Here is a 14,142-nt window from a genome sequence, read left to right as displayed (position 1 = left end):
AAAAACCTGTAGGATATTTTTTATATTATTTGTAGATTTACAAACAAACAAACAAGTCTCGTGGTGTTTTTAGAAACAACAAATATTTATATTTACCTGTAAATATTTTATTATCTTACGAACACAGTCAAACTTTAATTTCATTCAGAAATAATATTTTAAAACCAATCATGTTAATTAGGAATAAACCAGAATCAGTAGGTCAGAGGTGTATCTGTAATTTAAAGGCCCTTGATGGAAAAATAATAAGTTTTGAACTAAGATTTGTTTCATCAAATATGGTTGATATTAAATAGCAAAATCTCCCATTTTATTCTGCTCTGGTGCCTGTTAAAATCATCAGCTTGCACCACACAAACTCTGATTTAAAAAAAAAAAAAAGATTCAACTTTGGCTGAACTTGGTTATTTTGATATAAAAATCTCTTCAGCATGACTTTACAAGGACAGTAAGGTTGTTCGTACACCATCCTCACCTCTTACAGGGTTTGCGAAAGTGAACCTCCAAATGATTTAAGTAGCTCCTTTTCTGCTGTGTTAAGGCCATCTGTGAGACTGTCCCTCCATTAGCTCTGTAAGACTGTAACTTAACAAAACTAATGTAGCCGACTGTGAACAAAAAGGTAACCGTGCAGCAGATTCCTGCCGGTGATTCATTTTGACTCGTTCCCCTGAGGTTCAGCATTGTGATGGATCTGTTTCTGCACAGCTGTCAACCCATCAGTGTTTGTGTGTGTTTGCGTTGAAGCCGGGTCACATGAGCAGTTTGATTTGTGTGGAAGCATTGCAGCAAGACGGCCATATCACCCCTCCTATTTATTAGTATGCCGCAGCGTAGAGAGGTCTGCTGTCTGATCAGGGGAAGCCGCCGTGATAAAGCAAAAGAAAAGCATTTGCAGACAAAAAGCTGGACCAGAGATGGAGGGAAGTTTAGATTGGATGGCTAAGGAGAATGACAAGCTCAGGTGCGCCACGTTAGTGAGCCTGAAATTCACATTCAGCGAGTGATTCAGCTGATTATCACCACAGAAGTCTGATAATTACTGTAAGTAGAGAAAGCAATGCAAGTTTTAGATATTTGTATTCAAATCAGTGTACGTTTTACATTGTGCCCTAAAAAGATAAATGGACAGCAGTAAAATAATTCAAAAGAAATTCAAATGTAATTGCAGACAAGTCCCAGAACATTGATTGACCAGCTTTGTTACTCTGTGTAACGTGGCGCACTGAAACACATGTGATGGCATGTGTGAGGTGTGTTTGTGTGCCTGAAGTGTGAATGTAAACTATATGTGTGATGTATAGTGAGCCAGGCAAAGAGAGATGTTAAAGGATCTTTTTTTTGCCTGTGCCAGCAGTTTCAGAGGGAGGAGATGGGAGGGAGAGCAGGAGAGGCAGAGTGATACCAGTAAACAGGTGCTGGCTCCATTAGCACCTCTTTTCCTACAGTATATGCACTTGTTTTTCTGTGTACTGAACCGAACCACAAGAAACGAACTGTTTTACATGTAAAATACAAACATTTATATTATTGCTTGTCTTTGCTGTATGAAACTGAGAACGGCTGATTTGCCGAAAGCAGGACAAGAATCATAAAGAGGTAAAGGTTTCAATGATTTTTACGACTTTACAAATCCCCAGGGAGTAATACAAAAAGCCAAAATCGTGCTCCCCGACTCGCGCCGTCATAAACATGCACACTGCACCAACATCCTTGCACGGGTACCAGTCCTGTCTGCTGCAGCGCCTGAACAGAAGCGAGGGAGGAGGGAGCCGAGCGAAGGGGGAGAGTAAACGAGAAGCAGCTTTTTCCCCCTCATGCATGTTTTAGATTTTTTTATTTACTCTGGTATCCTTATGCGTGCGTGCGTGTGAGAGAGAGCGAGAGAGAGAGAGAGAGAGAGAGAGAGTGTGACTGGTGATGACGGGATCCCAGAGATCCTACACAGATGGACACACAGCAGGTCTATGAGACTCTGGAAAATTAAATACAGGGAATAGGAAACAAAATCAATGCAGTGTGAGGAGGGAGAGCTGACTTTGATTTAAAGCTGCTCAAGCTATTTCTCAGCTGTCAGATCATCCTTTTGCAGTCTTTGTTGATGGGGAGGGTGGCGGGAAGATCGAAGCCATTTCACAGCATCATAAGCGATGGCGGGAAGAGAGATGTAGGGAACTGTAAAAGAAGGCAAACCTGCTTATTCACTGTTTCTTTTTTTCTCCTCTTGTCTTTAGTACAGTGAATGAGGGAGACCGGAGAGGAAAGCAGCAGAAAAAAAAAACTGAACACAGAAAGTGAGATGGGGGAGAGAGTGCAAACCTCGAAGTGAGAGGGAGGGAGGGAGAGAAAGGGAGCTGCGCTGCAGTAGCATCCCACAGCAGACGGCTGAGGACCGCCGGTGTGTGTGTGTGACTGCACTGCTGAAGAGGAGGAGGAGGAGGAGGCAGAGGGTGAGCACGCTCACAGACTCTGCAGGGCCACAGAGGATCACACATCAGCAGCGCTAGCGTTGGCCCCCGCCAGGTAGAAGTCCCCGTGCCGCCGCCCCGCAGACCACTCTTATCAGAACTGGACCCGCCAGCCCCGCCGAGACCCCCGCCACCACCGACACCATGGCACAAGCGGCCAAACACCTCCGCAAGAACAAGGATTTAGAAGCCCAGTTGGAGAAGGAGGAGAAAGAGAAGGAGGAGGAGAGGTTAAAAAAGAGGAGTCGCTCACGGGATAAAAAGCGAAAGGTACTGGGACTGTTCACAGGTGGGGGGTGGGTGAGGGGTAGCCAGGGGTGGGGTGGTGGGTTGGTAGGGAGGGGTGACAGAATGGCTGAGACAACCCTGTCCCCTCTTTTTCTCTGTCATGCTATGTCCTGGGTGCCAGGGCACACATGGAAACACGGTCCTGAGTGTGCTTCCACTGTGTGTACACATGCATGTCCTGTGCATTCAGACACGGGGAAACGGTTTAACACTCTGCATGTTTTCCTCCTGACTGCTTACTGACTGTCCTGTCTGAACCATCTGATTGGGCAGTGGAGTACTCTATCTCTCTGTGCCTCTGTTCCTTGTGTCTTGTGCCCCCTCTCTCTTTCTTTGTTTTCACATTGCAGTATTCACTACTCTTCCATGGGGACAGTAAGCCTGCTTGTCTCTGCAACAAACCGCTCTCTTCTCCCGTTTGTTTCCCCCTCTTTTGTGAGGAATTGTAATGACTGCAGAGTGAAACCTGCAGGTTTCTGTCTGACTGAGAAGTACCAGGCAGAGCTGAACAACTGGCAAGGTTTGTTGTAAATAATAAATCTCTGGTCTGCATTCCTCTGGACGCTCGTTGCTTTTCACTCAAACTCATTAATGAAAATGAGTCATCCTCAGATTGTGTATTGGTGGCAAACTGGTCTTCTGAAACCCTCTGACTCTGCTCTGTGCCAGGCGAGCTGTAAACCAATCTGACGCTGATGCAGTAGAGACAGTGTTATGGACAGAAACACAGGATGGCTTCCACTTACCCACAGAGTGAAGGCAGGGCAGAAAGACCAGTAGAAGAGAGCTTAATGGGTGTGCTTTAGCAAAACATTGGGAATAAAACAGCAGACCAAGAAGGGAAAGAAAAGTGGAATGACTCAGGTACACCTGGTTAGATTTCTGTCTGCAGGGATTTGCCAAAGTTGTCATCACAGAGACACACATGCCATCACTCATGTCTGCGATGACTGACACGAGCCATTGATTCCCAGGTTAAACTTTCATCATATTCTTTACCTCTGAGCTCTTTAAGAGTCAGACCTTGTCAACCTTTAATCTGTTGTTAAAGGGTCAGGGAGTGAAAGCTCGTGCAGGGATGACTGTGTGCATAATGCATGTGTGAGAGTGCAGTCTGTGCAAACCTGAAAGACGAGGCTGAAGAAGAGAAATCCTGCAGCTCTAACAGTATGAATGAGGCAAGGTTCTGCTGAGGGTGCTAATGCAGTCCAACTTTGATGGAAAGTGTATGTTATTTGAGGATCTCATATCAGTTACGTAACCGTGCAGCTTCAAAGCCCCTCCTCCCCACCCAGAGCTTCCTCCTAACCTCTCCTTCCTTTTTTAACACCGGCTTACATCCATTCTTGGTTTCTGGAGCAGATCTAAACACTGGGGGGGATTCTGTCCATCTTTCATTGTTTCCTCTGTGATATCTTCAGCTCCGTAAGGGGTTAAAATCCTGCAGGCTGTAACTCACAGTTTGAATCGCTCCGTGTCTGTATATCCATCTGACTGTCAGCATACCTGAGCTGATACCTGGCTGTTTTATCTGTTTTAAGCAGATTTTTGGTTGGTCTTTACTATAAATCTTCACCTCAGAAGAATCCATGTCTACAGATTCAGTCCCAGCAAGGCCAAAACTTTCTCATTTTTAACTTTAGATCTTTTTTTTTTTTTCAGGAATTTGCCCGTACTTTTCTGCCACTTCATTGGCAATAAACTAGACCTTTGTTTGGTTTTAGCGTCTTTCTGATCATTTATCTTGCATTGTGAAGGTGTGTTTGGACCACATGAAAAATCACAGTGCTGCTTTTATTGATTTGTTGTGGTGGCTTAGTTTTTATTGGGTACTTTTGGTTTCAAAAACATGAAAATTGTTATTCCTTTGGGTCAGATGGGTCTAATCTTTGTCTCTAAATTATGCCATCTTAGCTTTTAGAATCAAAAGCCTAATCTTTTCAACTTTTATTTTAGAAGTCTTAGCTTGGTTTGCTGGTTATTATACATTAAGGAATAGCTCAAATCTTTTGAAGTGGTGTGTCGTGTAAAGGTTATTAACAAATATTAAACTGTTGTAGATAACCTTTTGACCAATTTTGAGAATTAAAGTTCAATTCTGACCAGATTGACGAGCGAAGGGCTAGTTCAAGGTCAAGACCAATATGGATTGCTGCTGTCTTAAAACAACTTAAGTCTCAATAACATGATAGCTCTTGATGAATGCACCATTTTATTAACCTTTACACTGTTGTCAAGTTCTCCTTACACAGGTATTTACATAACATTCTTTGTTTTTGTTTTTTTCACCTGCAGCAGTTAGCTGTAGCACTGTGGGTGCACGCTTGCTGGAATAATATCATAATTTTTCTACAAGAATAATTGTGTAATGTGAAATTGACAGTGGTGTAAAAGTTTGTAAAATAGTCTTTGTATGAACCACTGTGAGACTTTTGTGACTGGAATTTTTTTAAGATGGCAGCGATCCATTAGTTTGTCTATCCAGACTGAATTAAACTCTGTTTCTCCTAACTGAGATCATCCAAAGAACTGTCTACGACAGGTAAGATATTAATTGCTCATAACCTTTTCACAGAATTCCACTTCAAAAGATCTGAGCTGTTCCTTTAACCTAATTGTTGTTGTTCTTGTGTTAAAATATGTTGGTGGGGATGAAATATGTCATCTAGTGAGGACATAAATCTCTGTCCCCAGTTAAATGTCCTGTGTCACAAAAGAAACAAGTCATCGATGGGTAAAAGTATTCTTTTAATTGGCCTCATGGTGTAGAGCCATTGAGCAGCATAGGTCAGATGCTGAGTGGTGGATAATCTTGTCCTCAAATTACGTTTATTGATGAGTTTGCTCCTCTTGAAAAATGAGCATTGTCAGGACGTGAACAACGCCCCATTGTCTTAGTCAGCACCTATTTTCACTTCTTTTTGCTTGAACTTTTATCTTGAACGTCGTGAGAGATAGAAATAAAAGAACATGAAGTGAATGCAGTTTGTCATTCGTTTACTTAAATAGAATTTTTAATTCTGATACATGACCAAAGAAAATGTTCACCTTGAATTTACTCTTTTTTTGTTTTTGTCTCCTGCTTTCAAATTATATCTACATTTATGTTTAGTAGCTTATTAAGCAAAACTTTTTTCTCTTTAATTTCAGTGGCCCTGTTTTTCTCTAATTAATTTGGTTTAAGCAGTAGGCGTCCTATCATCCTTTAATTTCTTATATGCAAATATTTATCTGTGCAGTAAAAGTGAAATTTATTATGCAGAAATTTAAAATTTTCTGTAATTTTTTAAAAAAGCACATATTTTCAGTTGAAGTATTTTATAAATGTTTGCAAGGTTTTGTTCTTTTGTTTTATTTTCATTTGGTAAGCCTGGTTTTTAAACAAATTTAAGGTGCCATTTAAAGGTTTCCTGTAAGTTCAGACATGCGCAAGATTTTTTTATAAGCAGTAATATAGATTATATGAATATTATTATGTATTATTTCTTAATGTGGATTGCATCTTAATTATTTAGTTTAAAAATATTATGTTTTCTGTTTGGAGCTCGATTTTAATAATAATAATTTGTTGTTATTTCCACCTAAATATAGGTGAATCAAAACTTTAAGTTTGAATATTTTGCAGATGGAACGTGAACTTTTAACATCTTTGTATAAAATATTAAGGATTTCTCAAAATTATCTTGAAATGATTGAACAGTTTTTTATACCACAAGTCTAGATGTTGAAGAAATCTTGAAAATATTTCTAAAAGTTGCAACACAACCTGCCATAAACTTCTGAGGATAAACTTTATAAACTTTCAGTGAAAACTTAGGACACTGGAGTACATTTTCTTACTTCATGCAGTGTTGGAAAATAATGCAGCTAATGTTGCCTTTTAGGTTTTTATTGATTTGACAGTTTACCTTTTTATAAATTGTTTTATTTAGGACAACAAACTGACTGTTTGGTCCAATCACAGTCCAGTTTTTGAGGTGCTTTGGATAACAAGAAAAAGTACCCATCTGAGAACCTGGAACCATTTAATATTTTTCAGGGTTATTTATTTACTTGTATATTGTTGGTAATCTCTTCATGCAAACATCTTCCTGTCAGTTTAATAGTCATCACTGCAGCTGTGTGACAATCCATTGTTTGATGTAATAAGAAATTTTAGAATAAAGTGAGACTGTGTGAAAGGCAAACACTGGTATTTACTTATGGTTTTTGTCTGGAGAAGCACTGGTATCAACACAATAAGTCTGGTCTGGATGTAGTGTGGCTGCTGTTGGTGAACGTTGTCGTTCTGCGGCTATAATATACACCATCAGCCATTTAGGCACCTTCGTAGTTAAAATCTACTGGCCAGACTTTGTCAGAGAGCAAACTCTGGTGCAGAATAGTTCAGCAGATATGACTGAACACTGCAGTGTTGAAAGTATGTCTTAGAGCTCCGTCCTCAGTTTAAATCTCCTACCCTCCCAGCCTCGGCAGCATCAGATCAGCATTCCAGCCCTGTCGCTGTCTGCCCTCCAAAATCTCCTACCCTCCCAGCCTCAGCAGCAAGTGGAGCTTTCACTCAAGTCAATGCGTTGATGACTCTGAGAGATTGGTGCAGCTGTGTTGTGAAAGTATTTCGGGTGTGTTTGTATGACTGTTTGTATGTTCAGGTTTGTTGCTGTAAATTAGAGGTGCTTTGCTCCACCAGTGCTTTGCTCCACCTGTCCTCTGGTTACTGTGATCTAAGTGAATAATTCATCTAACTGTCCAGACCGAGCTCACGATTACCAGTTATCATGTCTTATCCATCTGACTGTAACAGCTTTGTTATTTCTGAAGAGAACTGGCAATCATTTGTGTCGACTGCTGAAGAATATTATCAGTTTTTCTGTTACAGTGAAGGACTCCCTGACTCTTAGAGCTCATTTCTGTACCCAAAGAGTACCAACTATTGTGATAAAAATGTTCTACTTAAGAGCATCTGAGGGTTACTATTAGTTCAGCCCCTTGTGTTTTCTTGAGGGTTTTATAAGCCTGTGCTATAAACTGTTGCTTTTATGGTCTAATTTCAAACAATTAAATGTTTGTTTTAGTTGTTACTGGCTCCAGTGAAAGGTGCTGTTGACAACAAGTAGTAAATCAGCAATATATAGTATAATATACAATACTGTATCTATAATGACAAGAGGTCAGATTACTGATGTAGCACAGTGAATGCAGTGTGAATTAAAGTTAATGTTGGGAGGAGATGAAGATGAAGAGGTTGGAGTTCCTCTATTCTCAGCTGGAGAAGTAATGCATTTCTAAGCAGATTAATATATTATAGTTGCTCCTCCACCAGCGTCAAGTCTGTCCACCAATGTTACATATATGAGGCTTTCTGGGTTCAGATACATGTTTATTGTTGGATGAGCAAAGGGTTTGGCCCAATCAGAACCATTGGTTATTAAAAAGAAATAAAGACATAACCTTAAATTCAGTGTATTGAGCCATGACTTGATAAACAAATATGCAACAGATTTAAAATATCACAGAAATGTTTTTATTTGGGAGATGTTTTAAGCTTGTGAAATAAAAGACAATCAGCATATCCTGTAAGTTTATTTTACTGTATAAAAGTTGAATTTTTACTGTCCCATGTGCTTTGTTGACAGTGTTTCTGTTTTGGGTATTTATTTAGTTTTACTTTATTTCATTTAAACTTTTGAAATTGTTATTTTTTTTAGTTCTTTTTTCTTTAGTTGTGTTTAAAGGATTATTTCCACCCACCACATACCCTGATGATCCCACCTTTTACTAAGTCCATAACAGAATATATGACAATTTACCTAAAACTGACCAAAAAGTCAATACAAGCTCTTTCTAGGTTGAGCACAATTACTACTAGTTTCCACCCTCAAAGTTTAGAAAAGATCTTAGAAAGTTTTCACTTTTTAATAATTAATATTTTTGCACAAACACTTAAAAACACACTTCTAGCTCTGAACATCCTGTTTTATTAAACAATTTCACTAAAAGGGTTGTGTCTGTGTAGGTTTGTCAGTTTTTGACAAAATCAATCGTGCTGATTATTCTTTTCCTGTCTTTGTACAAAGCTAATGTAAAGTGTACCTAGTGTTCCTATTTTTTCACTGTTTGACTTTGTGTTCTGAAAAAGATGTTGGAGTCTTTCTGTTTTTTTCCTCTCCAGTTTGGGATTTCAGGAATAACTGTACTCCTGTGTTTAGTTTTGCTTCTGCAAAGTGCTTGATAAGCAACATCAGACTAATACAGTGGGGAGGGCTACCTTTTCCTCTCAAACTCTCCTTTCTCATTTAGTTAGAGTTCACATACCGGGGGTTTGGAAGCTGTGCTTTGATGTTTTCTGTACAGGTTTTTTTAGTCATGTAATGTGCAGCAACAATACTACAAAAGCTGTAAACTCTTATTAATTTTGGTTAATTGGCCTTAAGTGGTCAACCATTTTGTGTACTAAGAACCATCAACCATAACCAGTGTGAACCTGAGGAAGGTTAAGTCCTTTGGTTCACGCTGCTAAAAGTCTGAGAATATCTTTAGCTTGCCTCAGCTGACCAAATCATTTTACTCAGTTGTCCTTTGTTATTTTTAGTAAACTCCACATTGTTCAAAGTTTGATTTATGGTGCATTTTTAGATGTTTTTGTAATCGGCTCATCACATTTGTCAAGAGCATGCATGTAGGCTGTTGTAGCCTTTTTTGGTTATTGTATCATTTTACTGTAGCTCCAACCTCTGTGATAACTCGTACTTGACCCCCATCAAAGTGTTTCCATCCAAGGAGTCGCTGCTTACTGTAGTTTTTATTTTGTGTGTGGTTTTTATGTTCTTTTTGTACAAATGAGTAAATCGTATGTGATTGGATGTACAAATTGCACAAAATTGGTAGTTTTAGATTTATTCAAACCAGCAACCATTGAGATCAAACCTTTTCCTGTTTTGTAGAGAACAATGTTTTCACCAACTCATCGTTAAAAGTTTTGCTTCTTTTGCTTCTAGATGCTCAACTGTGTTTATCAGCTTTCTTTAACACTGTTGACCTTCTGTTTGGTGCGTCATGGGTCATTCTCCAAAATCCGAAATGTCAGACAGTGAAGCAGAAACTTGAAGTTGGGGGTTGAACTAACCAAACCTCTGTAAAACTGCTGAAGATATTGTTCCATACTGTTTTAAGATTATGATCTCGGATCTATGATCTTGTGTGTGAGACAGCGTGTTGACATGATGAACCATTACGAGTACAATCAACCACTGATTTATTCTTTTTGTTTAAATTTTATTTATGTCTGTGTGTGTATTAATAAATCCTGTATCAGGGTGTGTGTAATTGGCTGAAGCCATGATGGTCCTGTCAGACCCTTCAGACGTATGACTTAGCAGATCCAGACCAGCCACTCGCTCATGTTGGTGGAACCTGAAGAGGAGTTTCACTGAGTCCAGCTCTTGGTTCTACAGTGAGTTCAGCTGGTGCAGGGCGGCCCGAAGCTGCAACCAACTGTGCTTTAATTAAAGCAGAAATGGAAAGCACGTAAGAGACCAGCAGCCCAAACCTCTTTTCTCCATTCCTGCTCCTTTTACCAGGGTGAATGAAGACTGTATTTATGAGCAAAGGGAGACTTTTAAAGCAAAAGTTGGGAACTATTCTCTGTTAAAAGATGAAAAAAAAAATACGTAGGCAAAATAACATCATGCATCTAGCTGGCAGCCCCTCTCTGCAGAGCTGAGGCTTTCCCAAAACTGTGAAGTCTCCGAATATTTTTAAATGCATGATCAAAGTGCCTTAGCATTTTGTCAGCTTCATCCTCACTACTGTGATTCATACTATCATTTTAAGTCTGACTCATCCTCAGCTGCTTGAAATGAAAGCACAATGTGTGATTTTGATCATCCTCAATCGCCTGGGAAATACTGTTTATTGTGTTTCCTGGCTGATTGTAATTAAAGCTGAGCTGACATGCAGGACTGCAGTACTTTCAGGAAAGCATTTGGTTTGGTTTGTGTTTAGAAGAATCAAGATTTTTAGCATCTCTACATGCTTGTTCTCCTCCAACACATGAACTGATGTGTCATCCTAGAAGGGGCTTCCTTAGATTTTTTTTTTTCCCTCCCTCCCTCCACCCCTTCATTTTCTCCCCACTCTCTCTCTCTCTCGTTCTCCTTGGCCGATTGTGCTAATCTCTTCTCCCAATTGTTATTCTGATAGCGCAGCTGTTACGTAACTGCCTGAAACAAGAATTCAGAGATCGTGGTTATTGAAAAGGACTCTCATCATGTCCAAATAAAAGAAAGAGAGGTAGAGAAGGAGAAAGAGAAAAAGGTGATATGTTCTGAGAGGAAGAATTTGATATGTCATTGCCGGACAGCTTGTGAGGAAAAAGCTTAGCTTTCGGTGTCTGTTACCCAGTCTGAGCCGTTTCCCCTTAAGCTCCTTCTGGCTGATGAGGGAGGGGAGAGGTGAGGCGGTGAGCTCAGTGCAGCTTGATGTCCAGGTACGCCGAGTTCCGCCTTGAAATGCTCAAACTCCCGGGCTGATAAAACGATTGCTGGAGCCTCTGCAATGTGCTGTCTACCATTTACTGTATTGATCTGCTCTGCTTTCCCTAGTAGGAAAAGATTTTATCAGTCTTGTGTGCTCAGCTTTAAACACTATACGTAGGTGCGACAGATTGACGCATCTCTATTCTCCTTTTACTGAACTGAACACCTACTACTTGGAGTATCAAGCAGTTTTGACATTTAGGTTCACAAGGGTACAAATTGTACTGACTGTCGGTTTTGCACCACCATTAGGTTCCCATTATTTATGGGTAGGTGGTCATGAAATTTATTGTTTTGGCAAAATCTGTTTCTGTTTAGTGTAGCATCCAGCTCAAACTGCTATTACAAGTTTGTGCATTCAAGGCAAGCATGCCAGCGTAGGAAAATATTTTCTGTTTGTGGGAAGTACCTTATGTGCTGGTGATTGTGTGAAGGCGAGCGCTCAGACCAAACATATACAGCTCTAGAGTAGAGCTGCAGACAAGTTGAGTAAAATCCAACAAAGCAAAATATTAAAAGAACATCAGTGACCTAAAATTAACTGTGCACCATTTTTTTACTCCCAGTATTTAACTTCTAAGGTTGTTTTTTATGACTGATATGAGGGTTCTTGTTTGTCAAAAAGAAGATAAATAGCTCAAATGAAGACCGAGCTTTGACATCGGGTCGTTACAGCAGCCGAGCTTCCCCGCTGTAATTCTCACCTCCAGTTTTTTTAATGTGAACAATAAAAAAAAAATATGAATCCTTTATTACAGTGTGTGGCAGAAGATTATGACTGGAGTCCTAATTTATTTACTGAGTTCAGGTTGTCTATAGTGCTGTCCAGAAATGCATTATGTACAACAGAGGTTACTCAAGGGCCAAGATTTTATAAGCAGAAAAATTGAGGGCTAGCCTTATGGTTATGGTCAATTAGGTTTCACTTTTTTCAAAATCTGTTGTCCTAAATAAACAGTATCTGCCATGTTCTTTTTTTTTTCTTTTTTTCCAGAAGCATTAAGCGGTTGTCCACTTTCTTTTTTTTATTGAAAATATTTTCTTGTGTGTGTCAAAGATTTTAAATAAATGTTAAGTTTAGAAAAAAAAGTCTTAAAACTATTTTGAAATTAATAAAAGACGTGAAAATGTTAGCTTGGATGACCCCGATGATCATTTGGGGTGAAAAAACATCTCATCAACATCTAAAGGATCTTTTTCTGTCGAGCATTTCCTGCAAGCTAACAGCCACATCTTCGACAAAGTATATAAGACCGATCACAAAACGGGTCATGTGCCGTTACAGTAACTGTTCTGACTGGCTGAGGCACTATTGTTATCTTTTCTGAACTAGATCACAGCCGATTTCTTAATCAGATTGTGTGTAATTTGTTAATAATTTATTGCTTTGCAGGCCGATGGAAGCAGCTCATTGACCACATTTGGTTTGTGGGCTGCCAGTTGATGATCACTGATGAACAGTGTGCGACAGAATCATAAAGACTCTGAAAGAACAGTGTCAGCCCAACTGCTGTTGTAATCCTTGGAGTATCAGTGTGTTTTTTCTTAATTACAAATCTTAATGCAGTGCTGAGTTTTTTGAGTCCCCTAATCCTCTCGTCAGGTGGTGTCACAGTGTTGTAGCACCACACACCTGTTATTAAAAGCTTAGCCATTTGTAAACCCTTTGATCTGACACAACCTTTCCTTTTGGGGAAAGGTTCCTGCACTATGATTCAGTGCTTTTTGTTTAAAGTTTAATTTCCCTCAGCAGCGATGCTCTCCAGGAGGATTTCCAGAGACACACATATCAATTAAAGGACAAAACATGCAGCAACCTTTATCCTCACATTAAACATCTGCAGCTGCAGGTAGAAACACTTACAGGCATTTAACCTGTCCAGCTGGGAACAAATGAAAAGATCATTTGTCCGTCCCAGAGTTAACAGAGAGAAACAAATAATCTTTTATGTTTACATCTAATTTACATGTATCTGGACTGTGGCCAACTACTGCACCACCCATATATATACATACATGAACCTTCATTAGGTTTTAGAGGTTGAAGTTTATCATTTTTTACCTTGAAAACAGCAATTATTAGAAAATATCTGAAATTGTTAGCACATTTGTGTTAGTACACTTCAGTATCGTTGAGTTAAATTGTATTATATTTGTAGAGAATTAGTTTTTTCTCTCTTGCCTCTCAATCTCCTGTGACCAGAACTCACTGTGAGGTCATGGCTGCAGCTCCCAAGGAAAGATAGATGTAAAAATGCAACTAAAACATTAATGTAGTCACTTCAGTCAAACATACTTGTTAATATTTTTTCATCTGTCATTCAAATGCACGCTCAAAATGTCAGCCCTTCAGTTAAAGCATAAATTGTGTTAATGCTCAGAAAAATAAAGGATAAACATATGTATGTATTTTCATATTGACAACAAATTTTTGTGTACTAAGAAAAACATCAAAAATAACTTTTTCATTTTAATCTAATAACAGTTCTGTTCATAACTGTGCACGGGTTTGTGTGTCATTTAAAGTGTTACATTTAACTGGGGGTTGAATATTTAACTGCTCGTGTTTACCTTCGTTTACTCTCACTTTTCTGTGTGATTTTTTTGCTTGTTAGTGAGCTCATCTGTTCATTAAACAGAGACACGTGGATTGTCTTGTGGCGCAGGATTTACGAGCTAGCTGGGAGGATAGTGGTGTCAACCAGCGTCTAATTGGCTGACCCCAGAGATTTTTCTTGAGCAGATTCAGAGCTCGGTGCCCACCCGCCTTCTCCGTCTCCCCCTTTTCTCCTCTGCTGGAGTTCATTCCTTCAACCCACCCATAATCAATTCTCCTGCTTCAGTACAGG

General features: G+C 39.4%; 1 protein-coding gene across 1 annotated transcript in view; it reads left to right on the top strand.

Moving 5' to 3' along the window:
• The first annotated feature begins 2,396 nt into the window (after positions 1–2,396).
• ank1a (ankyrin 1, erythrocytic a) overlaps positions 2,397–14,142 on the top strand; it is an 88,069-nt gene continuing 76,323 nt past the window's right edge. Inside the window, exon 1 of the mRNA XM_017413749.3 lies at positions 2,397–2,738. Coding sequence (XP_017269238.1) covers positions 2,613–2,738 — 126 coding nt within the window. The 5' untranslated portion in view covers positions 2,397–2,612. The remainder of the gene's footprint in view (positions 2,739–14,142) is intronic.

This window comes from Kryptolebias marmoratus, linkage group LG1 (assembly GCF_001649575.2).
Source record: "Kryptolebias marmoratus isolate JLee-2015 linkage group LG1, ASM164957v2, whole genome shotgun sequence".
NCBI lineage: Eukaryota > Metazoa > Chordata > Actinopteri > Cyprinodontiformes > Rivulidae > Kryptolebias > Kryptolebias marmoratus.
This window is presented reverse-complemented; position numbering and strand designations above follow the sequence as displayed.